The following is a 27,595-nucleotide window of genomic DNA, read 5'->3' as shown; positions in this document are numbered from 1 at the left end:
AAAACAAGCTAGTGAAATGCTTGAAAAATGGCATTCCTTAATATGTTACAAATGAAACAAAGTGATAGCTAGGAATGGAGGAAAATCAGAACAGCTTACTCAAATTTGCCCAATTACCAAGCTGTTCCTGAATTTTTCAGGATTTAGTAAAATCAGACGTGCGTTGTTGTTGCATATGGTTTTGACTACCCCTCTAAGTTGAGCAAATTAAAAAAAAAAAATTATCACCCTCCTTTAGAATCTACATCTCAGTTTCATTGTTATAGTTTAAAATGAAAGAGAAATCAACACTCCAGAAGAATCTATATAAAAATAGGGAGTGTAACTGACTTAATACAGTCCATTGCTGACTCATACTTTCTGTAGATTAGTGTAATTAAGAATCAATGATAATTAAAATCTGTTCCATTTAAATTGTAATTAGGTGGAAGATAACAGCACATTGTTTCAGGTAACATTCTGAGTCAGGCCAATGAAAGACTCCATAGTACTGAAGAAGTTCTTTAGGCAGGAAGACATAGCTGCCTGTTGCAAAGTCAATTTGGCTATGCTCCAGAAAAATATGTAAATGAATAAAACTGTGGCCAAGAAGACTGGAGAGAACTTCGAAAGCCAGGAGAAACTGCAAAAAAATAAGGCACAGGAAAGAGGAAATAGGAACACGGAGAGAGCAGTCACAGAGAACAACTTGCGTTCCTTTGCAAGTAACGTCTTTACGGTCAGACAACCTGTGTTTTAACACAGGTCATACATATTTAACTGTGAGTAATACAGACTAAAGTTCCCTGGAAAACAGCAGTTATGAAGATAGAGCCATCATGAACAGAACAGAACACAAGCCATTCCCAGTTTCATGCTCCAGCAAAAAGAGGTGATTTTATACATGCCATTGACTAAGAGGGTATGGATACACTGTGTGCCAAGGTCTGGTGTACACATTTTAAAGAGATTGCTGAAAAAAATGGAGAGCTTGCAGAGGAGAGCTACCAAGATTTAGAGTTTAATCTCCTTAAGCCCATGAAAAAGGCCAAGCAGCAACTTGATTTCCCCTCTTCATCAGGAGAAAATAACAAGTACTAATGGGGATGTTTATTCTAGGGAATAAACGCAAAAGAACCACCAAAGGCTGGAGACATAGTCAAATTTAGAAATAAGGTAGAAAAGGCGTGACATACTGCAAGTCAGACTACACAGAGCAGACAATCTAAACTCCCCTTTCTAGTCTTAAATTACAGTAATTTATTAGATTAATCAATAAATGCATGCCAAGGAAAGCAACTGCAGCAGAATGAGATCAAAAGATGCAATGCATACTAAACCAGTGAACAGGGCTGTATGTGATAAGAATAGAATTTGTTGGCTGCTTCTGACCTGAGCAAAAAATGAAAAAGATCATACCTGGCCACTTTAAAGTAGACCTGAGGGTAAAGCTAAATGGCATCTGTTCCACTTTCATGGGAAAGCAGAGCTGGACACAGACACAGCCAAGGATCTTGCAAGTACACTGACAGCCAGGGCAAGAGAGAAAAAGCTGAACTTCTAGAACTAGCCCCACTTTGTGAACCTGCTATTACAATTTCAGGTTATGTGGACAGGGCTAAAGAGCTTTACTGACACTCTTCTTCATAAAAGAGGGGGTCACATACTGGCCACAAGTCACATAACACTTGGATCTGTTTCTGCTGAGCTGCCACTTAACCAGTCAATCCGCACTGTGTATTTCTGCTTCTTTAGGAACATAATGTTGTACTTGTCTTTACTGAACTGCATCCTAATATTTCAGTGCTCCATTTCATCAAGATCCATTCTAATCCTGCTCCCATGGTGCTTAAAGCCTCTCCCAGCTTTAAGCATCTGCAAATTTTATAAGCATCATCCATATTTCATAAGTCAAGTCAGTAACGAAAATATTGAATAATACCGCACCCAGAACAAATATAAGTGGACTCGACTTCATGCAGCCTTCCAGGTTAGCAGTAAACAATGGATAACTACCTTCTATTATGATTTTCCAAATTATTTTGCATGTACCTTGTAGTAGCTTCCAGATAATTTCTTCACAAGGATTTTTTGGAAGAGACTACATGTTTGGAATACCAACTTACTAACATAAGTAAATTTTGTCAGTAATAGTTGCATTAAGAAGGAACTCAAAGATTTGAGATTCTCAAGGCCATTTTTTCACTAAAGGACATTCATGCTAAATATATTAAAAATAAATCCTACTGAGTATTTAATGTCCCAAAGAATACAGTGCTTTGCTTACACACTTGTTTTGCTTTGCAGTAAACAATAAAAATATTAAGTTTGTAGGAATCCTTACCCTAATGACTGAGGAAAGATAAATTATTTTATTACAGAATATAAATAGAATTGCAGTTGCCAGAAGGGAATCACCCTCATATGATTAAGTTATCCATAACAATTCCTCCTTGCTTCCACTGAAAATTCTTGTTCACAGGTAGTTAGGATGTCCAATCCCCAGAAGGTGGAGCTAGTTAGCAAATCTAAAAGAGGGATTGCATTGTTTCTTGAAAACGGAATATTTATGAATGGACTAGTACATTCTCATGTTTGTCCTTTTATTTTAAAGCAAGTTTAGTGTGTTAAGATCAAAATAAGAGGTGTATCACAGACTGAGGTGTCGGAAAAGACAACTCTAGGAAAAAAAAAAAATCTATAGAGCTGCTCAATCTTTGGTCTGTTAAGATCACCATATGTCACTTGTTATGCAGGATGTCCTGTTGCAAATACTCCAGCAAGGATATAAATCGGGGTCATTCATTAACAATGCACAAAGCTCCAAATATCCATCAGAAGCACTTACGGCAAATACTGCAGCTTTTAAGTTGCTCCTTGAAACTGAAGTTTATGAAACAAAAAAAGGCATTGTATTTTGAAGCTTACAAGTAAATTCCCTAGAATTTGGAAAATAAAATTGTCTTGTATGCAAAGGATAAATATGGAATATTAATGAAATCCATTGAGAGATATTATTGGTAAAGGGAGCTTTAAAATCTTGGTCTAAATTCATGTTTAGATTATCCTGATCTGCCTTTCCACAACATTGTTGACATGTGAGGATACTGCTTGGTTATGAGTCACTGCTTGCCGGTCCAGAAGAGTTTGGGAGAGGTGCAAGATGCCCTACAACTCCTCCTTCATGAGAAAACTAGCAGTCAGCTCAGAGTCAGTTGTTGCTGGAAAGATGACAGAGGGGGCCAACCATGGCTCAGGACCTCTACTTCTACAGAGACGGATGACAGCTTTGTAGAATCCCTTAGGGAAGGCAATGGTACAAATTATTGCCTTTGTGTTTAACGCATTCAAGGACTTACACACGTTTGACACGTCAGGTGTCAAATTTCTTTTAAGTTAAAATTGCAAGACTTACATACTCAACACAACAGAAAATGCTTTGAAAAAGACTGGAGAATTAACTGAATGAGTACACATCTCAAAAAACACATTAGGAGCAAGAACATAAGCAACAAAGAGACTACAGGGTGACTGTCAGGCTGCTCAAATGGCAAGGGCAGCCTGTACTGTTTGGTATATTTAGCGTCCAAACAAAAGGGTCAAAGCCTACTAATGAAGCAATGAAACTCAATACAAATATCATGCTAGTCAGCCTTCGGAAAGGACACTAAAACAAGGTATAAAAACACATTAAAATGAAAAATGGAAGGATGAAACTAAAAGAAGTAGTATCACCACCATGCAAGTAGTGTAAGATTAGAACAAAAGAGTACGTGCAGCACAAGCACTGAGTAAATACTCTACTTCCATTGCTAACAGACTTGTGGAAGTTCAGTTTATGACAGGATTTGCCCTTTGGTTTCTGGAAAATGCCCTTCAGTCCCATGTTCTCTTAATCAACATGCCTGCACAGGCAAATGACCTGTAAAGCACCCAGCTAGTCATTTCTACATGCTAATACTCAAGTTGCAATATGCCAAACTGCATGTTAAATTTGATAAAGTTTGGCAGAAAAGCAAGCTCCTGCTCTTTTCAAAATCAGACCCATTGAAGTGCTTATTAAAATGTGCTGGTAATCAAACAGAAAAAGCCCTAAGGCTTTGGAATAGCACTCCTATCTCCTTTTGCCCTGGCAAGAGAGAAAAAAAGCCAACTCTGTCACTGCTGTCTGCACCACCTAAAATTCAGTGGAAATCTTTGATGGCTTCAAGTCAGCTCAAAATTTAAATGGTATGAAGTTAAAGACTAAACAAAGAATTAAAAGCAGAAGAAAGCATAACATCGTAGTCTTAAAGGAACAGAGGGCCCTAGAAATGTCGATAACAGCAGCTACCCATGACTTAAGTTTTTACTGTAGCTAATTGCTTATTCTCTTATTACCTAAAAATACAAATAACCTATGATAGGATTGAAATAATAGAGGTCAAACAACGTAAATGAGGAGTTGTCTTGACATCACAAACTGAACGTTAGACAAACTCTGATGTCGTAATGAAAAAGGCAAGCAAAACCAACCAACCAACCCAAAACAGCAGTAACCACCTCAAAAGCAGCTAGCACAAACAGCATGAAATAATCAATCCACAGAGTCTGAATTTACTCACCTAGGCATAGGAGGATTCTTCTGATTTTTTTTGTTTTTTTTAAGGGAGGTTTAAAAACTGACTTAGTAGAGTTTGTGTATTCAACTTAGCACCATAGAAAGGTCAGCTTCCTACTTCTTCATCTTGCCACTCAGCTCTTGGAGCTCAGTTTAACTCTAGTATGAGGGCTAAGCTCTTTGAGAAACGATGAGGTTTTATGCTCATAATTCTGCAGCATTTCTCACAGGAACACCAAAAACCTGCCTAAAGTCTTCCTGGTTTTTCTGCAGTTAATATAATAGCAGTCTACTTTGCACAGTTTTGGTGTTCAGAAGAACAATTTTGAATTCTTGGGGATTTATTATTCCATTGTAATCATCTGAGATTTTCTACGCTGTCACATGGATTAACAGTGAAAATGGAAACCATCTAATCATACATACACAAGTGTCTCAGCAGCTTTAGTCACAATGGAAACAGAAAAAGAAGGCGATGGCAATAACAGCCATAAAGCTAAGGAAATCTAATACACTCAAAACATATGAGGAATGGATAAATCTTGCTCTAGAAGTATTGTGCAACCAAATATTCTCACGTCTTGTTTAAAAAATAGTTTGTTGATTTAGTTAAATAGTCTTCCTTTTCCTTACACATTTTTAAGCTTCCATCAATAGCTGAACTACTTAGAGAAAGTACTACTGAAGGGGTTGTCTTATATGCTGGGCTACATATAGCCTAGTTAAGGACCCTATCACAAAGAGAAGGATGATACAAAAGTGAGAGGAAAAAGAAAAAAAAAAAGTGTAGAAACAGAGCTAATGCAAAGACAAGCTTAAGAGAACAGGAAAGATAGATGTGAGGAAAAGGAAGGTAAGACAAAGTTTTTCAGAACTGTTTTTGTTTCCTCAAAATAAATAATGTCTGCTGCTCAAGCGAACACAGACCAACGCAGAATTTTCCACCTTCCTGACTAAATGAAAACTTACAGTAAAAGCTCTTCTTCTGAAGATGCAAACAAAACCAGAACACAGTTTTATTTCACATTTCTACCAGCATTGCACTGGGAGGGATGCACTGAAAGGATGCAGTGCCCATCCTAGGGCACTGAAAGACAGAAAGGTTTAATCTAGACCTACAGAGTCCCCATCAGGTATCAGATTATTCAAGAAAAATTAACCCACATATACCTGTAGCAATGTCGCTATGAACAGACGTTTTCCTTCATTCCAGCTAGGAAATACGGCACCATTCCCCAGGTGCTCTTTGCTACCTATGCTGAAGGTTACCATCGGCCAATTCATCTGCCCAGCAACATAGTTTATGATTCCGTAATTCACTTCAGGCAAAATCCAGGTGCAATCACACTGCCAACTTAAATTGTTTGAGGTAACGTGGTGGATTTTGTATGTAGCAAATTAGGGAGTCCTCCACAGAGCCAGCAGAGGAATGGCTGGATGATAGTTCTGATGGTGTGTCAGAAGGAGCAGGTGGAAACAAAAGCCTCTTTTAGCAGCACAGCTAAACATGGAGATCTGTCAGGGGCTGTATAAGCCTAAGAGCAAACTACTGTGTTTCGCTGGCACCTCTAATGCTTCAGGACAGGCTTTCACATGCTGACTCCCATAGAAAATGAAAAGGCAAAAATAAGAAGAATTTAATGTTGTCAAGTAGTTCTCCAAGGCAAACCAGCCTAGAGTTAAAAGAATAAAATAACCCCTCTTCTTGAAAATCCATCTACTCTTCCTGATTTATCCTGCAGAGAAATCATAATCCTGCAACTGATGAAACCATAGCATGTTACCTTGGTAACTGATAACTCAAATTCAGTCTTAAGAATACACTCAAAGGTCATAATGCCTGAAAAGTTAGGCTAAGGAAGGTATAATTCATGTTGAAAGCTAAGTACAAGAAAAAGGTGCCACCAATATTTCTGATTACAAAGATTCCATGCAATAAATATAAGCCTGTTGAGAACAAAAAGAATAAGATCACACAATGTCAATGCTGAGACTGCAAATATAAACCTATCTTAGGAAGCTCTGAATATATGTTATGACACCATCTATAGTTATAGGAATATGCTATTGCTCAAAACCATCAAATTGTTGTCATAAAATTTTCTACCATCTAAAACGAATGTGTGCATTCTTTGACATCTTTTTCATTGTTATATATTAGAAAAAAAAAAAAGTATTAAAACAGTCAGGGTCACTGATATAAGCAAACATTTCATCCCATACTTTAAGGAATTCTTTTCAATGTTTTTGACAAAACCCTAGGTATTCGTCATTTTTCTTACAAACAGCAGCACAACTTTTCCTAGCATCAACTCCAGCACTGAAGCAGTTTCAGACTCAAAGATCTATCTGTGCCCATACATTTGCAGTGTTAATTAAATACATTATGCTCAAATTATGGTATAATATATAATCACAAGATACGGCAAACTTTTCATGTATGTCATGTTTGTGAATTGTACGCAGCATAAAATTCTGTAATTTTAGAAACGTACGTATGGGTGTAAATACAGTATTATTTTATATCTAGGAAAAAGTTATGAACCCATACAAACAGGCTTCAAATATAAAATGAAGCAGAATTAAGGCAGAATTTATAACCCTAAACTTAGAATCTCACCGTCTACATAGATGCTTCGCGGTGCATGCTCAGGGCTTCACATCAAACTTAAGAGAGAGAGGTGCGGAGAAAAACAAACATGTAAAACCACACTCTCATAGAGAAGTCAAGCATGAAAAATTCTGGCCTCAAATGCAATGGTTTTGAAAACCATTAGGCAACTGACTTTGGCACACACCTGGATGGTTCTTCAGAAAGCTCCATCTTTTAAGTCCTATAAAAGAAAGCAATTTTAAAATGTCTCCATTTCTAAATGACCTTGAAAGTCTCCCACAGTTTCCATGTGATGGGGTGTTGCAGAACACTCAGCACAACTCAACAGAAGCACTGACTCTGCTCTCACAGAAGGGTACTTGTACTGATTCAAGAGAAACAGGGAAGGCCCTGACATGTGGGAAAAAGAGAAGAATTTATTCCAGTGCCATAACATCTTGATATTTTTTGTGGCCTTGGCCTGTCGGTTCCAGAAGACAACTCCTCAGCTGAATGAAACACATCTATAATTTTCTAACCATTACAATTATCATTATTGCTTAGCAAGAGGTATGTTTCATTCTATTTGATGACTACTTATTACAGTACTTAAAGGGAAGTAACTTTTAAGTTTTTTTGCCTTTGTGAGCTAAAAGCTCTAACCAGTGTTTCATTTGCCTCTGTAAGCTGTTGTTGTGGTTTAACCCCAGTTGGCAACTAAGCACCACACAGCCACTCGCTCATCCTCCCCTGCCCTGATGGGATGTGGGAGAGAATCAGGGGGGAAAAAAAAAAAGTAAAACCCACAGGTTGAGATAAAGACAGTTTAATAGGACAGCAGAGGAAGAGAAAATAGTAAGAATAAAAAAAAAATAATGATGATAAAAGAATATACAAAACAAGTGGATGCACAATACAACTGCTCACCACCCACCAACCGATGCCCAGCCCCTTCCCCAAGCAGCGATCACTGCTCCCCAGCCAGCTCCCCCAGTTCATATACTGGGCATGACGCCATACGGGATGGCAGAGCCCTTTGGCCAGTCTGGGTCAGCTGTCCTGGCTGTGCCCCCTCCCAGCTTCTTGTGCACTGGGCAGGGCAGGGGAAGCTGAAAAGTCCTGGACTGGTGTAAGCACTGCTTAGCCACAACTAAACCATCAGTGTGTTACCAACATTGTTCTCATACTAAATCCAAAACACAGCACTATACCCGCTACTAGGAAGAAAATTAACTCTAACCCAGCCAAAATCAGGACAGGTGTGAGCCTGAATCAAAGCTAAGAGCACACTTTTTTGTAACTACAATGAAAGACTCAAATGGACTGCCTAATTACATTTCATGGCTTACACAGAATAACAGAGGAAATGTTTAGGGGGTCAAAGAGAGTGGAGGAAAATCTGTAAACATTCATGTTGCTAAGCATGTCAGAAAACATCCAAAAAGAATGATCCTAAATCATGACTTTTTTCAGACGGGGAGGAGGGGTAAATCTGAAGTTTTATTCCGTAACTATGGAATACAGATTAAAACCAGTACATGCATGTCTATGTATACACACACAAATGCACTGCAGTAACTTGGAGGGAGTGTTGGTGAAAGTATACTACGACTCTACCTGCAAAACAGTTCTAATAGACATACTGGATTTCTGCTAACAATAGCCAAAAAGCTTGCTAGCACCAGGGGGAAGAGAAGGAAGTTAGGCACAAGAACAAATATTCAATTTTGTTCTTTTAATCAAAATCGGTATGCTTGGGTTCACTTTCAACAGATTCTTTCAAGTTGACAACTACACCTGCCTCACTGTTGATTATTTGTACCTTCTTATCTGCAAAAAGTCTGAAAAATGTAGAAAGCTAACTCTGTTGATACAAGCCTTCACTAGAAAACAAAGATGATATCATCTGTATCTCTAACGTTATAGGGATACCTGTCTAGTAGACAGAAACTCAGAGAAGCAAACAGATAAGAAATACTCTGGTCTCTGGACTATTCATACAAAAACAAGCCCAACACATCTGGCACTGAAAACAAGCATTCCAGGATGCCAGCACAAATCTCTCATGCTGGTAAAAATGGTGATGTTGCAGCTGCATTAAAAATCAATGCTACAACCAAAATCTGTTGCACGAAACTCACCAGTACTACACAAACGATATACAGTTGAAAAAATAGTTTTAATTCTTGTTATGTAAGAAAGAAATTTTGAATGAGTTCTAATAACTTTAAAACCCTCGATATAAAATTATTTCATTAAAATTGGGGGGGGAGGGGGAAGAACATGTAAAGGAAAATACAGGATAAAATACACAATTTTTAGAAAGCCAAAATTATACAAAGCTCTCTAAAATAAAGTGATTGTGGGGTTTTTGTTGTTTTGTGGTTGTTTTTGTTGTTGTGTTGTTTTTGTTTTTTTTAACTGAGAGTGGCACAAGGGTTGGTTCCGATTTCCTTATTTTTGGACTATTGCCATTATCAGTAAGGAGCTGTTTCATTTGTTGCAACACACTTGCACATCAGAAAGTCTCGTCAGCCTTATGAAGCAGATCTAATCTATGCTTAGAGAAAGCAACAAGGAATGTAGCAATAGGAGAAGATCAGAAGATTTGGTGACAAGGACCTGCTATGGACAAAGTTTTCTTCGCATCAACTCATGGAATCACTCAACTTAGCCTTCAGCATTGACACAGATTGACAACTGTATTCAGGGAAACATGAATTTTAGCAAATCAGAAAACAAAAATCAGTATATCACTTCAGAAAAATGGAAGGGTTTACAGGAGAACGACACCGAAACAGAATGTTCACCTTTCCTTACAAGTTTCCTATGGGGTAAGACACATGCCAATTTTTTTTCCTCAAAATGGTATATTCAAGTAAAATCTAAAATAAATTAAACTACGTCAGCCTTCAAAGGAAAACACTGTGGTTTGAAAAGGTTTTCATTGTAGCACAAAAAATTGAGCACAGCAAGCATTTTGAGCACACAATGGAGCTGTAATTTGATAAATAGCCTTCCATCACTCAAGGCTACAACTGTGCAAAACCTTGCTATCAGCACTCCTCTCAAAGATACTATTGACTCTTCTCTATCATATTACTGTGACTTTTTCCATTTTTATTTACTGTAGTCAATGATTTAAAAAAAAAAAAAAAAAAAGGTTGCTTACCACCTGTATGCAACACCTTGCAATCTGCTGCTGAAGGGTCATTTTCACCCTCTTTAATGTTGCTGATACTGTCTTTTTCAAGCAGTCTGTCCACCATGGCAATAACGCAGTTTAAACTCTTTCCCACATTGGCCCACACCCTGTCCTGAAAAGAGCATAATTATCACTGCACATTACTGAAGTAGGAAAAAAAAATAAAAAAGAGACAATACTAACTTCTTATTAACACTTTAAAGTGGAGACAGAGATGTGCAAATTACTAGAAATATTAGGTGTCAGCATATTACCATTTTTCTCATTCTTCAGCCTACTACCAACTTAAGCCTTCTTCACGGAGTTTTTTTCTTGCAGCGTAACTGCCTGAACTGAAACCGTTTAGGGTTTTTAGACACTGGAAAACACACGTGGTTCAACCTCTACATGAAAACGCATGTGAAGTTTCAGGTCCAATCACAAGGAACTGAGCAGTTTGTCTATTTGAAATAATACAGCAAGAGCGTAGACATTCAAAGCCTTGCCAATTCAAATCTCGTGTACAACTGCCAGTTCTGCCATAAGTACTTGACAACCTCTTTTTGATAATTTAACGTACCCTCTATTTTATCACATCAGTTACTCTGTAAAAGTAAAGGTAAAATTAAAGGACTAGAATTAGAAACTTGCTGTCATGACATGTTTATTAGGTAACACAATTTCAATTTCGTTCTTCACCTCTCACGCAAACTGCAACCATCACACTTAACTGAGTTTATAACAAATACGAAAAGTACAGAAGTAATAGAGTGGTAGAACGAATTTTGTACAAACAGAGAACAAGAGAGAGAATGTGGAGTGGAAGAAAGAGCTGTTATGGAACAGAGACAGGAAGGGTCCTTCAGGTGCCGGATGCTGCAGAAACTGAAGCTCCTGCACCTACTTTTGTGGGGTTGAATAAGAAAAAGGAAAAAACCAAGCCGTACAAAAAATGAGGCTGTACACAAGGCTAGCAATCAGACTAAAAACTAAACATAACAAACCCACAAAAAAACCTCATGTACATGTTTTAATGCTGAGTCATTCGGAAACCAATGCAGAGCAACCAGATTTTGTTTGAGGGTTAAAAATAGGAAGATAATATCACTGCTTTTCTTTCTACTTTACAATATAATAGCCAGAAGCATTACGTATACGTCAGGCCTTGAGGCATAAAAATGGAGTTGCAAAAGACAACAAGACAGAAGGTTAAAGTAAACTGAAAACTCAGAAAAATACCATAGTTCCATATAAATGGTAACACTTGGAAGCTGGGTGAAGGCAAAGTTAGAACTACTACTAAGGCAAACATTTAATCAGATCTGTTTTTAATTACATGCCACACTTAGGCCATTATCCTGAGTAGAGGGATCTGATCTTTCCCTGTTCCCTCCCCTTGAGGGCACACCCTGTGACAAGCGGGCATCCTGCCCTGAAGGACGTGACACAGGCCTGCAGACAGAAGCGTGTACGTGCCGAATCTGTACAGCAACACAGATCCTCTCCTCCAGCTCCCCAAACCCGATTCCTGGAAAGATCCTGTAGGGCTGCCCTAAGGACAAGGGAGGATCTACTGTTATAGGTGGATGTAGAAACTATGGTTTGATCCTCTCCCTAAATAAACCCATGCCTTAACCATATTATGAAAAAGGTATTGTTAATTTACAAGAGGTGAGAATCTGGTCACTCTCATGCAGAACTGCATTTAATCCACAAATTATTTAAGTACTGCATGTACAATGCAACAAGTGGAAATATCTGCACCTGTACGCATGAAACAAACCATTAGACACATGACTATCTGATATTCACATGCGTAGATACAATTTAAAGCCAAAGACAGAACACAGGTATAGATTCCTTCAAAAGTTTCATCCTGTATGTACCTCAAGGGTTCCTGAAAAACATTTAGAATATGGGTGAAATCATTGATTTCCACAACCCACAAGCATTATTTTTGGGAGAAGAGCAACAAAATACTGCAAATAGTAAAAAATCTGGCCCAAAATAGCTCCAAGTTTTACCAGAGAGTAACAGGGAACTTCAGTCTTTCTATTCACTGAAGTTGCTGAGGCATATGAACTCATGTTGCTCCCTGTGGCTGCAGCAATGTAATTTCCCTTTTCTCCCTGTGCTGGGGGAGTTTAACCCCAACACAGCGTGTTAATGAGCATCTGGAGTTATTGCACAAGCAACACAAATATGAGCCCTTGTTTCATTCTGGAAAGAACACTTTTCTCTTTTTAAACCAACTATTAACCCAGCATTGAGATGATGTCTATACGATATTCACACAAACATTCCCCGAAGGTTTAGAAGCAAAATTCATAAACATCTGTTGACAGAAAGCTCACTTTTATTATCGTATATCTGTTCTTTTTACACATGGGCAAGTAAGACAGAGGGACCAAGAGCCTGTCCCACAGCTTGCTTTCTCCATGTAGGAGGTTCCTAGGATTAGAAGCTATCATTATAGGCAGACAGAAAAAGCAGATAGTCTACCATTCATTGCGACGTTATTCTGTCTCCACCAAAGATAGGCACATTTTTCCAAGAGGGCTGCTGAAATTCTGCAGTTTGCTAAGAACAAGTCTCGAGTAAAAGTGCAGTTTCCAGTCAATGAAAATCAAGTGACACCCTATTATTCTCTGCGAGAAGAAATCCATTCATTTCACATCGTCATCCCTTACTATTTCCATAACATTTTCCTGTAGCCTAGCACACTTTCCACCCACATTTCACCATCTTGAGTGTCTATTTTCAATTTGCCTGAGAACCACCTCACAAGTGATCATTTTGCAGCATGTGTCAGGTTAAAGGACGAAATACACCCACAGCCTCTCAAGTAAGCATTCTTATAAGCCCTCTGTGTGAAGTGAGGGATCAGAAGAAAATAAGACTTATTTCTTGATGCACTGAAGTAGTGAGACCCTAGATTCCTCAGCAGGATGCTTCTCCCCTGATAGCAGTTTTCCCATCAGTTGCTGTAGAGCTAATTGCATAGTAAGTTTACTACCGTAGTGTGAAAGAACAAGAGAAACAAGGTCTCTGGTTCCCGCTCCTTACTGCTTCTTTAAGCTGAAAAGTCAGGCCAATGACAGGGAAAGTGGAAATCTGTAACAGGGCTTGACCCCATTGGGACAAGGCAGACTGGGACAAGGAAATGGCACATTGACATCTACTCCTTCCAAATTTCAGAAGCCATTTGGGATGTTAAAGAGTCCTGGCACATGCAGTTAGTTGTTACTAGTTAGAAATGACCATAGTTGCACTTCTCTTGCCACCTCTGCTGTGGCACCGGCAGGCATGCATACATACTCATAATGACCGCTATGAAAAGCTAGGCCTTGGCATCACAGAAAGCTGGGCACTTTTCTTAGGACATTTAAAAACAAACCTGTAAAATAATTCTCTTTCATCCACCCAATTCAAAAAATGTAATTATTTCCATCTGCTCTGGAAGTATCATTAAAAGGCAATTCAACTCCCTCATTTCAGAGAGCAGGCACGGAAACTATTTTCCTGTCACTGCAGCTGACTGGATGTCTTCCTCCTAAGCACTGTTGGCCAGTGGAGTCCCAGAGGCTGTCTTTTTGTTTTTAAAGGATTCTCAGGCTTCCTAAATTCACTACAGAGCTTCTCAGTCATCTCGTGTCCTTCCATATACACCACTACGGTTGCGTGCTTTACTTGTGCCAAGTATGACACAGCAATGGCACTCCCCAGTGCTCTGAAGATACTGTGTCTTCTTCATGTGGGTTGACAGCCATGTATTACCTTAAGGTCCTTTTGAGGTATGCTGATAGATAAAGCAAGTATCTTAACTAATGTGCATGATTAACACCCTCTTGTGATGTGACAGTGCTTTGGAATGGAATATACCGTACACAGGTCAGTATTTCAGACCCATGGCTGAGTACCATCTCAGTATCTGTACACAATTTACTGGAAACGCCATTTTATCTGTTCTTTGTAGCTGCAACCATGTTAAATAGCCAGTCAGAAATGTAGGGCAGAAACAGCTCCAAGTGGCAATGTGCCCACCTTTTCTTGTATTATACATGACAACATGGTTTGTTCCCTCTTGCAGGAAGGTTCTAGAATAGCAAAAGCAGCTGGCAAGACAGGAGAATATCTACCCAGAGGCAATCTAAAACTCTCAAGTTAAATATTTTTCCTTCAACAGTAATGCTATACTACTGCCTACGCGTAGTGCACCAATATAAATAGCTCAATCTATACTGCTGTCAGCTACTCTGGGATGCATATTTGTACTTGGTATCAAAGAAGAGAAGTGCAACACAGTATTGCTACTGAGAAGGCGGCTTTTTGGAAAACACTGGTCACTCAGTGAAAGGCCATCCTGCACAGTTAAGAAATTGGGAGTTATTCCTTAAAGATCAATTTGGATGCCAGGGAAGAGTGTGGATCTCACCTGGTTTTTAAACACTGCCTTGAATTCACTTTCACGACGGCCGTAAGGTAATGCAGTCATTGGAAGTGGATGGAACAGGGTCAGCTTAAAGAGTTGTTGGACATCACAGATTTAGATTTCGGGCAAAACTAAAATTGAAATTCCAGTTGTAAAATGCAACTCTAGTGCTTGATAATAGTGGGGAAAAAAACCCAACAACAAAGGAGGATATAGTACTGTGCATACAAAGCAATGTATCTCAAAGTTTTTTTTTTCCTTTATAGTTGACTTTCAGAGTAGATTAAGCATTTTTTTCAAATTTTACATGCGTTTATTCTTTCTCTTTTCATCATGCTAATGACAATTTGATCATTCAAACTTGCATTATTCATTATCTCCATTGACAGAAAGAACTGAAAAATAACAGAAGCCTAATCTTTCAAATTTAGAAAAAAACAAAATTTCTCTAAGATTTATTCTGTCTCAAGTTTGACAGTGACTCTGCTCAGTTTAATTCAGAAAATACTTAAAGATACACTTAATTTTAATCAAGCAGGTAATCTTAGTAATTCAGCAGAAAAAATAGATACACTTTAAACTGATGTGCTTATATGTTTTAATAGGTGAGGACCAAGCACCTGGCAGAAATAAATTTTTTAAAAAATCAATAATGAAATACAGTAAAGCTAGCTTCTCTGCAGAGACAGAAGTACTAAATTAAAATACAACTTGCACAAAAATGCCGTTTTTCCAATGCAAAATTTCTCCCTTTTATCAAATCTATTGTGATATTTATTTTTCTGATTGTTTCAACAGCTGGGAACAAACATTTTGGCTTTCATTTTAAGGAAAGAAGAATCATTCTAGCCCCTCAGGTTGTTGCGAAAACATGAAAAAGTGAATTCAAGGCTCTAAAACCAGAAGACAAATAAAAGAATGAGTTATTTATTTATTGTTGTAGTAGTCCCATGACTACTTAATGCATGGCATTGGAGATAATTGTCTTTTCTCTAGAAGAAATATATTCTTCTTCCCTTATTTGTGGTATGGACAAAAATTACAGTTCAGGTGTAAGTACTGTAGCTCACACAAGTCATTAATTATTTACAATAGAGATTAATATGCTGGTATCCTTTACATTTATTAGAATACAGTGATGAACTGAAAGTATGAGCCTGAACTGAATAAAAATAGCTTGAGTTCAGGGTGTATGTAACAGTGAAGCACGTCTATTGTGAACACATCCACCAAAATAATTAATTTACAAAATCTCAGCCATATAAATAATACATATCTTTGAAAGATATGCTAAGAATGTTAACATCTAAAAGCCATGTTTAATTCTTTTATGCAATCTCAGACATCCTCTAAGAACAGGGTCTAAGGGAAAACAGCTCTGTTTTGCTGAGGGTTAAGTCGTGTATTTAAACTATTTATATTCAGTCTTGGGGAAAAAAAAGAAAAAAGAAAAAAAAATTTCCCTCATAACAGCTTATGCTGTTCCAGTCTCCTTAAATCTGCCTAACTAGCAAAAAGAACTCAAGTAAGAGCAAAGAAAGACGATTTTCCTGTCTGGGCAAGAAGATATTCATCCTCACTGTTACATCCACAACGAAGCAGTCGCACAGAAGCACACTGTATTTAGGAAAATTCTTTCAAGTTAGTTTCAAAATATACAATGCATCTGAAAAATATTATTTCAAAGTTTTGCACTCCTTTTCCCCACCAATAACATGTGACAAGGACACTTAGGGCTTGTATTTGCTTATGCTGATTCGCAGGGCTTAGGATTGAATACCAACCAAGAGTTTCTGACAACTTACCCACTCTTCCTCATCATACTCAGAATGATGGGGTATAGAGTCCTGTCTTTTCATCTGAGAAGGATGATCCTGGTGCTGTAAATCACTCCCCTCTTCTGCACTGTTTCTAGGCACAGCTGGTTTCTTCAGCACACAGCCAGGCCGGGCTGTGTATAGTGCTAAAAGGGCACTTCTGACCAGCTGATCCTTAAATGCGTGCACAAATAACTCTGTCTAGGAGGGGAAAAAAAAAAAAAAAATTAATGAAAAGGTTAGACCAAAGAATGCAATACTGCAACATAGCTGTTATAACACTGAGTTACCCTTAGGCAGAGTGGATATTTGTTTCAGGCCACCCTGAGAGGCAGAAAACAAAATAGACCAACAAACAATGAGGAAAAATTCAAGGGTTTTTGGGACATCAACACATTCTACAGTTCCATTGTTCTAAGGGATTATCACAAAATACAGTATCTGTCAGAGATCATCTTTTCACAAAATCCTATTTTATTCAAGTTCCAAATTTTGCCTGCAGAGACAAGCCTCTACAAGAACCAGTTCCAAGAGTAACCAACCACTGCTCAATAATTTCCAAATAAGTGTCAGATAAAATGCGATTAACAAATTTAAGGATCTTCTTAAATAAAAGCACACCACTCTACGCTGCTGAGATTGCAGTGTCTGCAAAAGCAGTGTTTCCAGAGATAAATTTTGGTACATGTAAGTATCAACTCAGATATCAGGGCAGGTGATGACACCTGATTTCTAGCTTTATTTTATTTATTTTTAAAGAAAGGAAACCTTGACGTAGTTTTTTCCAGGCTCTCTGAAAATGTTATTCAACCACTGTATCATTTTTCTAAATCCTTCTTGTTGACTGTGACAGCTGGAAGTTCACCATATTCAAAAACTTCCAACCTCCCTGCATTATTTATCTCCATTCCACGCCAACAAGAAAAGGAAAATGCTTTCTGCATATGGTCTTTAGCATCTCTAGACTCTGTCTCCCCGTAACAGCACTTGCTGTTGCCACCAATCTGCCACAGATGCCAGTCTCCTGCAGTCACACAGAACACGTGGCCCTCCCGTCCGCTGACCCAGCTTACTGAACAGGAGAGGGTGAGGTGCAAGGATATGTTCCCTTTCGCTACAGGATGGTAACCGCTAGCGAAGCTGCAGTGACAGACAGCTGGGGAGAGTTGCAATTTTGGTTACATCAACATAGCTCCTCTCCCCAGTCAGAGGTGATGATGAAACACTGTTTCTCATTTCTTTAACAGCACAATTACTTGAATTTACTTATCCCAGGTCAGTGGGATGTAGCTGCCTTCCTATTTACCCAGAACACAGTGGATTGTCATAGGCAGATTCAGGTGCTGAACTGCCTTTGGGCACACAATCTTAATTAAACAGGCATGCGGAAAAGCACGTAGATAAGAGTCAGAGCAACCAGCCTGAACAAGCAGTCACACAAAGCTAGGAAATGCTAGAAATAAAGGTTGCCCAGACAAGCTTCATTCAGCCCTTTCATGCTTCTTATATAGAACCTGGAGGAGAAGTAGCAAAAAACCCCAAACCAAACAAGTTTCAAGTGTCAGCATCTATCTTCCTGCAAATCTTTCTCCCAGTTTCTGAACTTCTTGCTTCTATTCTTCTCCCATCCCTTTTTGCTAGTACTTGCTCCCCTCTTGTATGCCTCTACTCCTACTCACCTTATCTTTCTTGCTTTCCTGCCTCAGTACCCCCACAAAAGTTTACCAACATTTAGACCACAATGCTCTAAATAATGGATGGTTTTCTTAAAGCTCCGGCTGCTGGGTTAAGTACCTGCTTGAGAATTTTCCGCTTTTTACCATTTTCATGATGTTTAGGAAAAAGATATTTTTGATCCTTAATGGCTGTACATAGAAAGGCTGAAAATTTGCTGCAAATAAAACTCAAAAGTCTTAAAAATAAAAACCTTAGGGATATCTAAGCTAAGTTACGATTTTTTAAACCAACATCAGGACTTCTTTCAGACTTGATTTGGGATTCCCTAGTGATTAGGCTTGGCAACACTACTCATCTCCCTGGCAATTTTACCAGACCCATTCTGTCTCCTCCTTACTAACTTGCTGCCTGTGGGAAAGGGTGCTTAAACAGAGACAGTTTTCTTATACATAGCCCTCAGGACTGCCTCATGGTAGTCCTGATCTGCACTATAGGACAGTTTCATATATTTCACAAATTTCACAATTTTCTGTATTTCCAGCATCCACATGGTGCATGCTCAAAGAATCTGTAGTCTTTGAGGAATATTGCCAGTAAACCCTACCAATCTTCAATAAGAAAGAGGCAAAGTGAGACTTGCAGAGTTGTCTTTTCTTGCATGGTAACAGCAGAGCTCCTCTTCAAGACTGTTCTACAGTTCCATATCAAGAGTCCAAACTACTTTACTCGTCTGTCCTTAGAAATGACATTATCATGGTTTTGCTGAGGTTTTGTATCTCCCCTCCCCCTCCAAGTCTGTTTGAGATCATTTCAGGTCTCTGCATCAGGCATGGTAAACTCAAAAAGCTTTAAATTTCAGAAAATTGCAAGTATTGGGCAGCTTGAAGTAAGGAATGCCCAGTGTGACTGCAATGTATATTAGGTACCTGTCTGAAAAGTTTAAGTAATTTAATTTAATATAAATATTTTATAGGGAAAATTCATTTTAAAGAGCAAACTAGCATGGAAGTGAACCTCCATTTTTTCATGTAGAGACTAAAATGCTTCTGTAATTAAATTCCATTCAAGGATTCCATTGGTTTAACAACAATCTACATTTTAACTACATTTTCTTACAGCTCAGTACAGCTAAATTTGCAGAACATCACTATTTATAAAATTGTATTGAAATCACAAAACAAGTCTATACAAAGAAACGAAAACTTTGCAAATTCTTTTAGATACTTGACTAAAGAATATTTCTGCAAACAAAGATAGGCATAGCTGGAAAATGAATTTATCAAGCCTTCTGCAAGCTGCAAATGCTGATACACTTGTCGACAGCTAAAGGCTTCCTTAATCAATTAACAGAAACTGTTGATAAAAGGTTAGCCTCAGGAAAACACTACAGTAAATTGCAAATCATATATGGAGAAGTAAAACCATGCTTAATATGAGAAAATAAGCTCAATTTAAGAAGCAGCAGTGGAATTATTTGATTTAATTTTCCACTTTCAATGCATGCAGCCAGTCCTTCCATTTCTAACATAAATACTTAACTGTAATTCACATTACTGATAGCTCAGACATACTCACTGCTACTGAATGTTTTTAGAAAGATTTATTCTATGTATCGAGCTTAACATTATCTTAAAATAAAAAGTGATATGCTTTTTAATAAACTTGAGCAATTTAATCACCAGGCAAATCATTTTTATCGCTTCTTCAAACAGCTATTTAATTTCTAAATTTCTATCAAGTTCAAATGTAAGAGAACATTTCTTTTTTACATATAAAAAGTATACAAAAGGTGGGAGAGCAGAAGCACCTCATATGCCTCAAGAATGCAGGTAGGCATCACGTAATTCTACCCAGAAGAGCATGCCAACCTATCTTAAATATAACCAGGGACACTCTGTTAGTCTTGGTTCTCTCATACTGTACCAGATTATACAGATAGGTTATCTTAGGATATCGAGATGATGCTTTGTATTAACCATGAGGGATCTAACTGCAGCACTGTGTGGGTTCACCCAGTTTGGGTTTTTGAAACTTAATATCGCCCTTCCCTGAAGTTGCTTCTTAGTCTTTCCTTTCCTCTGCAACTCTTTTCCCTTCTTTACAAGCAGCTGGCCCTCCACGCTAGCTTCCTCAGCAATGGTCCCACCCTCTTTTTCAATTATCGTCCTCCCCTCAGGGTAAATTTGGGAACAGACAGGGAAGCAGGTATTCAACCATTCATGTAGCAGTTTTTCAGACAACTGGATTCATCTCTTCCAAGCAAAAGGTGGAGGCTAGATAGAAACTATGGGCTGTCAGGTGGACTACGTCGGGTGAGACTTGTGCTTCCACTTCTGGGAACCTGTGCTCATACACTAACCAGCAATTTAATCCTGGCCCTGAAAAGCTGATATGAACATAATACAACTAAACCACCAGTGATAAATTTAAAATATCTGTGATTTTTCCAAACTGAATGGATTGTCTTTTTTGGCCCTTAGTCAGGCTCTCCAATAGGCTATGGTTCAAACAGTGGGTCTGAACCATCACAGCTGCCTGCAGCCACTCTGAAATAGTCCACTCCTCCTGCCCAGACAGGCAAAGGTGGGAAGGGCAAAGCAAATGGCTGCAGCTAACATACAAATTCCTTAGCAACCAGGTCTTGAATCTTCAGAACGAAGACTTTGTTGATCTGCTTTACTTCTCTTTGAACTAATTGCTAACAGAGCAGTTCCACTTTTTCTATGCACAGCTAAAAATGGCCTCTTTCAGTACTACATGGAAAGGTACACTATAATTGCCACAAAAAAAACCCCAACCCTAAATTCCTCCCTTTGATTTCCAGGCTGAATTCTACTTTCCTATATATCCCTGACATTCGCAGTGACTCCAGTGTTCTCAGAGTTACTGTGGATTTACACATCTGTAACCGAGAGCAACGTTTATCTCCCCCGTGGCTCCAATGCAATGCCTTCACAGTATGCGGCTGAGCTCAATATTCAGATTTGAAACTCTCCCATTGAACGATGTACTGCTGAGATAATAGTGCTCAACAGACCACAGGGGTTGCCACTTCCCAATAGCTGAAGATATATGGAAATGGTTATTGATAGTGTTATTAAGCCATATTGAGATCACATTACAGAAGGTACGGCCCATGAAGCGATGGGAAACTTTTTTCAACCCCTCTGGTCACAGCTATAGTGCTTAATATTTCTATAGGATAACATATGCTTAAAAGTACTTCAGACTTCAGCTAATCTCCAATATCACTCTGTGAGACAGGTGGAAAATATTATCTTCCTTAATTTAGAGCTAAAGAAACTAAGATGAGGAAGAGCCTACAGCTACAGAGGAGTATAATAGGAGAAAGAGGATTAAAATTTGAGACCTCCTGGCACCAACTTCCTAGCTTTTTCTTCCAGACTGCATCACCATTTCTGGTCACGCTATTATTCTAAACCCTATGCACAAACCTGGCTTGAACTACCTCCCACAAGCAGTAATTTGAAGTATCACAGAAAGAGAAATAAAATAACCGTTTATCATACCACAAAATTATTTACATTAATCTATTTTTGATAAACCCTAGTATATGGCCACTAGAGGATAATAAAGACACATGAAATTAAATTAATTATACTTTCAAATAAAGACAAATTTTATAGATTTCATTAATTTTCTACATGGAAAGCCTACAGAAATGCTAAATAATATTCTTTTTCTGATAGCAACATTTTGAAGCTTATTTTAGCAGAACTTATTTAACATTTCCTGATGCTATGAAAGTCAATTTATGCAGAAAAAACCCCAGCAGTTAGAGACTTGATTATTCCATTTTCCATTGCAGTGAAGATTTGAATCTTACTTTTTCTGAAAGCATCTTTAAAGAATTCTTCAAGCTGTCTGGAGAATGCTGGCTTGCAGAATTAAGCAGCAGGTCTGCATGGCTTGATATGAGAGGTTGTAGATGATTGATGTTGCTGAGAACTTCTTTTGCCTTGGCTGTGTTTTCAGGTGAATAGTAAATACACTGGTATCCAGTACTGTAATGACAGAAAAAGAGTCACATGATGTCAAAATAATTTCTGCTATTAATAAAAATGCTTAACGTGCTAAAAATCTTACCACTAGTTTTGCAAAAAATGACAGATACCTGAACTTCACTGATATAATTGAAATGCTCCTTCCTTTAAAGGTAAAAACAAATCCTTGCTTGCACAGTAGAGGACAACAGACTGCCCACCACCAAATGCTCCAAGCAGTACTGTTCAACCTAATCATCCCTTTGAGTGACTGATCTTAACATAAGAAAAACAGATTTTTATTTATTTATTTTTAAAAATGTAATTCTGGAGAAACAAAAGGTTTGACCAAGTCAGGTAATGATCACAAAGAGCATAAGGCTCCTTATTTTTCCAACTGAACTCCCCATCACATTATTAACTACCTCACTAAGTCTTTCAAAATGAGTCATTAATGTTTAATTGATCAGTGGCCCACGCCACGTTTTGATTAGCATCAGTGATGTCCAGGAAGTGGTGATAACCAGAGCTATTTCCAATAACAACCACGTGTCTAATTTGCGAGAAAAGACACAGAAATGAGGTGTGGGTGTTAATTACTAAAAAAACACACAGATGCATACTGCAAACTTCCTACTTTCCTTTTAACCGTTCACAAACTACTGCAATTCTTTTGCACGACTTCTTTTCCTATCCTTCATTTTTTTCCCCAACACTTGCTAATTACACAATATCCTTTTATACTATTATGCCAAAATACCATTTTAGACAGCATGCACACACCTACTGGTTCTTCGCTGTATATCCATCTCCCCACCTTAAACTCTTGGACATAATCCTTCCCTTTATAAAGCCCTGCTTCAGTCTTTCAGAGAAACTAACCAAAATCTTTTGCAGTTTCATATTAACCTGTGATGTTAACACAGGAAAAACATAACCAAGCAGCTCCTGGAACATTACCAATGCCAGAGCAATGTACATACTACTCCTCAGTCGCTTCTGTATGTATCTCCCTTCTTTCCTCTTGTGTCTTTTCATCATTCATCCTTCAGTCTCTTCCACCCTTTCCCCATTGATTTAATTTCTTTCTTTCAGATATCAAGACCTGAATTTTGACACTCCTGCAATCCTTTGAATTTCATGCATTGCTTTTCATTTCAGTCTTTTTCCAGATCTCGTCACTCCCCCCATTTCCCCTTTGTGTCTTCTAGTGGCCCTTCCAGTTTCTCCTCATTAGTTTTCTACAAATTAGAAATTAAATTTAATTCAATAAAGGACATATGCAACACACATTTAGAAGTCCAAATGAAGTCACTTCCATAAAACTTAAAAGGCTTAAGTCTTTTGGCAAATAAGGACAGATTCAAGCAGTCTTAAAATTAAGCCACTTGCTTAGGTACTTTGCCGAGTTATAGTCCCAATGTCTCCATTTTTAGATACCGTTCTTTGTAGAGGCAGTCAGGATGAGCGGCATCTGAATCAGCGAAGCTTTGCCGTCATCAGTCATGCTACCAGCCACACCAAAATTACTACGCGTCTCCAATTCGCAGTCCACTACACGAGTTACTAGACTGCTGAGTGCAGAAGTCAGAATTCTGAATATTTCAAGAAAACGAATTGTATAAACTGTCTCTCCTAATGAATTGGGCAAAAAAATCCCTGGCCCTCTGAGAAGTGAGGAAACGGCTACAGCTCTGCCTTCAAGGTGGCAACACTGTTGGTGAAATGAACTTCCAAAATTAGATCTATCTCTACATTCACTGCAACTCTCAAGCTGTCAGACTCAGTAGACAGGGCAGGGACAGAGAGTAATTGTCTATGTTAATTGTAGTGAAGACATAGTCTTAAAAGTCTTAATACTTCACAGTGCTGAATAATCTTCTCTAATTCCCCTTCAGGCTTCTCCCTCCCTTTATCAAACAGCCTTTTTGCAGGCTGAATCTGGCCAACACCGTTATCAAGCTCACCATGCGCATACTCCTTTCTGGGATTCCCCTCAGCCTTTAATTCCCAGATCATTTTCACTGATTCCCACAGCTCTAAGCTTCAGTGAATATTGCAGCAGAAAAGCTACAGACAATGCTATAAGAAAAGAGGGAAGAGAGATACTAAACCTGTGGATAGTTCTCATTCTAATAAAGTCAGTCATAGCTTTTAAATAAAGGAAACAGAGAAGAGAGAAGGACTCGTTCTTCAGAATGAAGCGTTCTATCAGGCCTCATTATTTGGCTAATTTTAATCCTGAACCCCAGAAAGCATGAGATGACTCCAAATGTTCAGTTTCTTTCAGAATTTGAGGGCAACTTCCCCTCTCCCCTCAAGAGAGTGAGTAATTTTTTTTTTTTCCAGAAACAACATGTTTGGGAGTATCTGAAGTTTCTAACTGTTGAGTCTCGACACTGTTGCATCTACGATTAGCCTGAGATTTTCTGTGGCCTTACCATTCGTGAAAAGACATTTCTACTTCCAATTAACTTAAATTAGTTTCCTTATAAATAACTATTTTTAGAGCTTGCTGATGCATATAGCTATGGTATATAAGTAGTACTACTTAAAAGAAGCAGCTGCCAATAGAAAATATAGAGGAACTTCTTACAGGTGTCCTAATGCAGAAACCAGATGAAAGGAATTACAAGTATGAAGAAACTTTTACATTAGGGCAAAGGCCACATGGGTAGGTCCGGTGCGGGAAATCAGCAGCACTATGAAAATCTACCTTTGATATGTAAAATATATTATTAGTCACGTACCTTTTGAAAAAGTCTATAATAATGTCTTCTGGGTTAAGTTTCAAAGCTTTCACTAAGCATATAAAATCACACTTAATCACTTCCATATATTGGCACCATCATTAACTATGTACACATGACTATCAGTGGTCATTTCAGTTTCAAAATTGCTTTAATGACATCGTCATATAACTTGAGTAAAGATTACATTGACTACGCCTGCAATTTCAACTCTAAATTAACAAAGTTTTTGCCTGAGAATAAATACTGCAATATGCTAAATGTCTATTTTTTAATGACACTCTGAGTAACTCCACTCCTGCTGTTAACTGAGTAATTTGTGTGACTGAGTTAAATTGTCACCATCTGGGACTGGGTTAAATTCTTTCAACAATGAACATTTGACCTCGCGTTTTTCACAGTCAAAACTGCAGACATTAGCATCAAGAACACAGTTAAAGCATACACAGCAAGAACATCTACCCCCAGATAACCCCAAGCTTATCTACATTACTGAAGATACCAACTCAGCAGCTTATTTATGCATCACATGTATTCTGTCTAAAGTGGGAAGTTACAATCAAAAATAAATTGATTACATAAAAAAAACCAGGACAATTCACTGCCTCAGGAAATAAAACTAAACCATATAATCAGTGCTGAGATTTTGAAAACAGGCCTCAGAGAGTTCAGAAGCACAAATTAATTTTTTTAACTTCCCTAAGATTGCCTTACAAACTTGGAAATTCTAACTTTGAATACTGAAGAAAATGAAACTACGTTATTAGTTCTGTCTAATCTATCTTTACTTATCAAGTCCAAATCTCCACGAATCCTTATCTTGAAGGAACGGCTAAGGCTGCATGCAAAGAGCTTCTCTTGCCACTCTTCTATTTCCTCTTCATTCCTAACTGACCCTTGGAATAATTCTACATCAATGCCTTCAACTGGTAATGGCACATGAATTTCAGTGAAAAGAAAGGTCAAGATGCCCCTCATCAGCCCTCTATAGACCTAAGTAGGACAGATGCCCGAGTGGCATAGGTGAATCTCACAGTCAATTTTCCTAGGAAGACTCACTCCAGGAAGGTTGAATGCCTAGGGAAAGCCTTCAACAGTTCTTCCAATTAATTTCAGAGTATCTTTACATTGGTGGAAAGATGCAAATAGCCTTTAACATAGGGGAGAATCTTATGCAGGGTAACTGAGCATGGTTCTTATCAGAATAAAAAAAGGTATTGTGCCTCAATACAAGCCTGAGGCTAAATGGTGCCTTTCAGCGGAGCCTTTTCCTGGCAGCCCACTGAAGTGCGCATTACAAGAAAGGATGGCAAAGTCAAGGATCCACTCTCCTCCTGCCACTCCTAGAGTCCATGCATATGGAATAGTTTCTTGCTCTCCAAAACATACGGTCTTTTCTAACCTTTGCATGCAAAGCTCCCCCAACTCCTTCTTCCCTTCTTTTCCCAGCCCCATTCCCCTTTCTTTTCTGCCTGCTTAAGAAAATGCTTCAGGCAATTCTGTCCAGAAAGCCTAGTGACTGGAAAATAGTGTCATGAGATTTTTATATCTCAATGAATAGCACAAACTTTGGCAGTTTCTCAGCAAAACTTCCAACAACCTTCATACGTTGATTTTACCATCAGTGAAAAAATGTTCATCTCCATGAAGTCTAATCTCTCTCTCACACACACGCGCACATGAAAAAAAAGGGGAAAGTGAGCAAAGAATAATGTCTCTGAAAAGTGCTATGCATGACAGGCTGTGGTTTCCCTTTGGGAATAAAGGTTACAACTAGATCAAACACAAATCATTATTATTTCAACATCTCTGGGTTTTTCTGTGAAACAGTACCATTTCAGGTTCCTCAGAGAATGGAAATGGGTTGAAGGTTATGAAACTCAGGTAATAGGAACCCTGAAGATCTCAGCATTAGTAAAAATCTCTAGTAAAGAGTATGTTAGTGAAGGAGCACACCTCACACCTTGACCAAAAATCTAGGCCTCGTCAAACAAAAAAGGGTCCTTTGAGACAGTTCAAACCCAAATTAAATTTTTATGGCTTAAAAAAAAAAAAAAAATCAACAGAAAATCCTTTTCAGGACTATTCCAGATTTAAGCTTGTCCTAATTTCAAGCAGGATCATTTCTAAAGAACGCGCTAGAAATGGTGTACAAAACCACAGTGAATCACAGCACCTAACGCAGCTTGTGGGATACCTCTGTTTTTCCTGATGGTTAGTACTGGGGCATTAAAAAAATTTTGTAACCGTAAGTCTACGTGTTTTGGCTAAAGCACGGATCATCAAATTAGATTTTAAATAAGAAGAAAAGTCCTTGGTGTACCTTGAAAGTGATTTATGAACATTTCAAGCAGTGAGGCATTATATGGGTGTAACTTACAGAATGTCTGCCTTAAACATTCCTGCACAAATGAGCTCTAAAAATAATAATTTGCTGTGCTATCTAGACTGATGAGAAGACAAGCCCTTCCATTTGCTGGAAGGAGAAGTAATCTATACTAGCAGGCCAACAGAAGACTGAATCTGAACAACTGACTGACTTTCTCTTTTAGCTAGAAA

The 27,595-nt window shown here is 38.2% G+C and overlaps 1 protein-coding gene across 5 annotated transcripts in view; it reads right to left on the bottom strand.

Moving 5' to 3' along the window:
- INPP4B (inositol polyphosphate-4-phosphatase type II B) overlaps positions 1-27,595 on the bottom strand; it is a 296,620-nt gene that overhangs the window by 60,867 nt on the left and 208,158 nt on the right. For all 5 annotated transcript variants that reach the window (XM_087736750.1, XM_087736748.1, XM_009468757.2 and 2 more), the window contains 3 exons: positions 22,130-22,307; positions 16,594-16,806; positions 10,345-10,489 (listed from right to left, as the gene is read on the bottom strand). In XM_087736750.1, the coding sequence (XP_087592876.1) occupies positions 10,345-10,489; positions 16,594-16,806; positions 22,130-22,307 (536 nt within the window). The remainder of the gene's footprint in view (positions 1-10,344; positions 10,490-16,593; positions 16,807-22,129; positions 22,308-27,595) is intronic.

Source organism: Nipponia nippon, unplaced genomic scaffold, assembly GCF_047370975.1.
Source record: "Nipponia nippon isolate SJK-2023a ecotype South Korea unplaced genomic scaffold, ASM4737097v1 scaffold_6, whole genome shotgun sequence".
Classification (NCBI taxonomy): domain Eukaryota; kingdom Metazoa; phylum Chordata; class Aves; order Pelecaniformes; family Threskiornithidae; genus Nipponia; species Nipponia nippon.
Note: the sequence above shows the minus strand (reverse complement) of the source record. Positions and strands in the feature narration are given on the sequence as shown.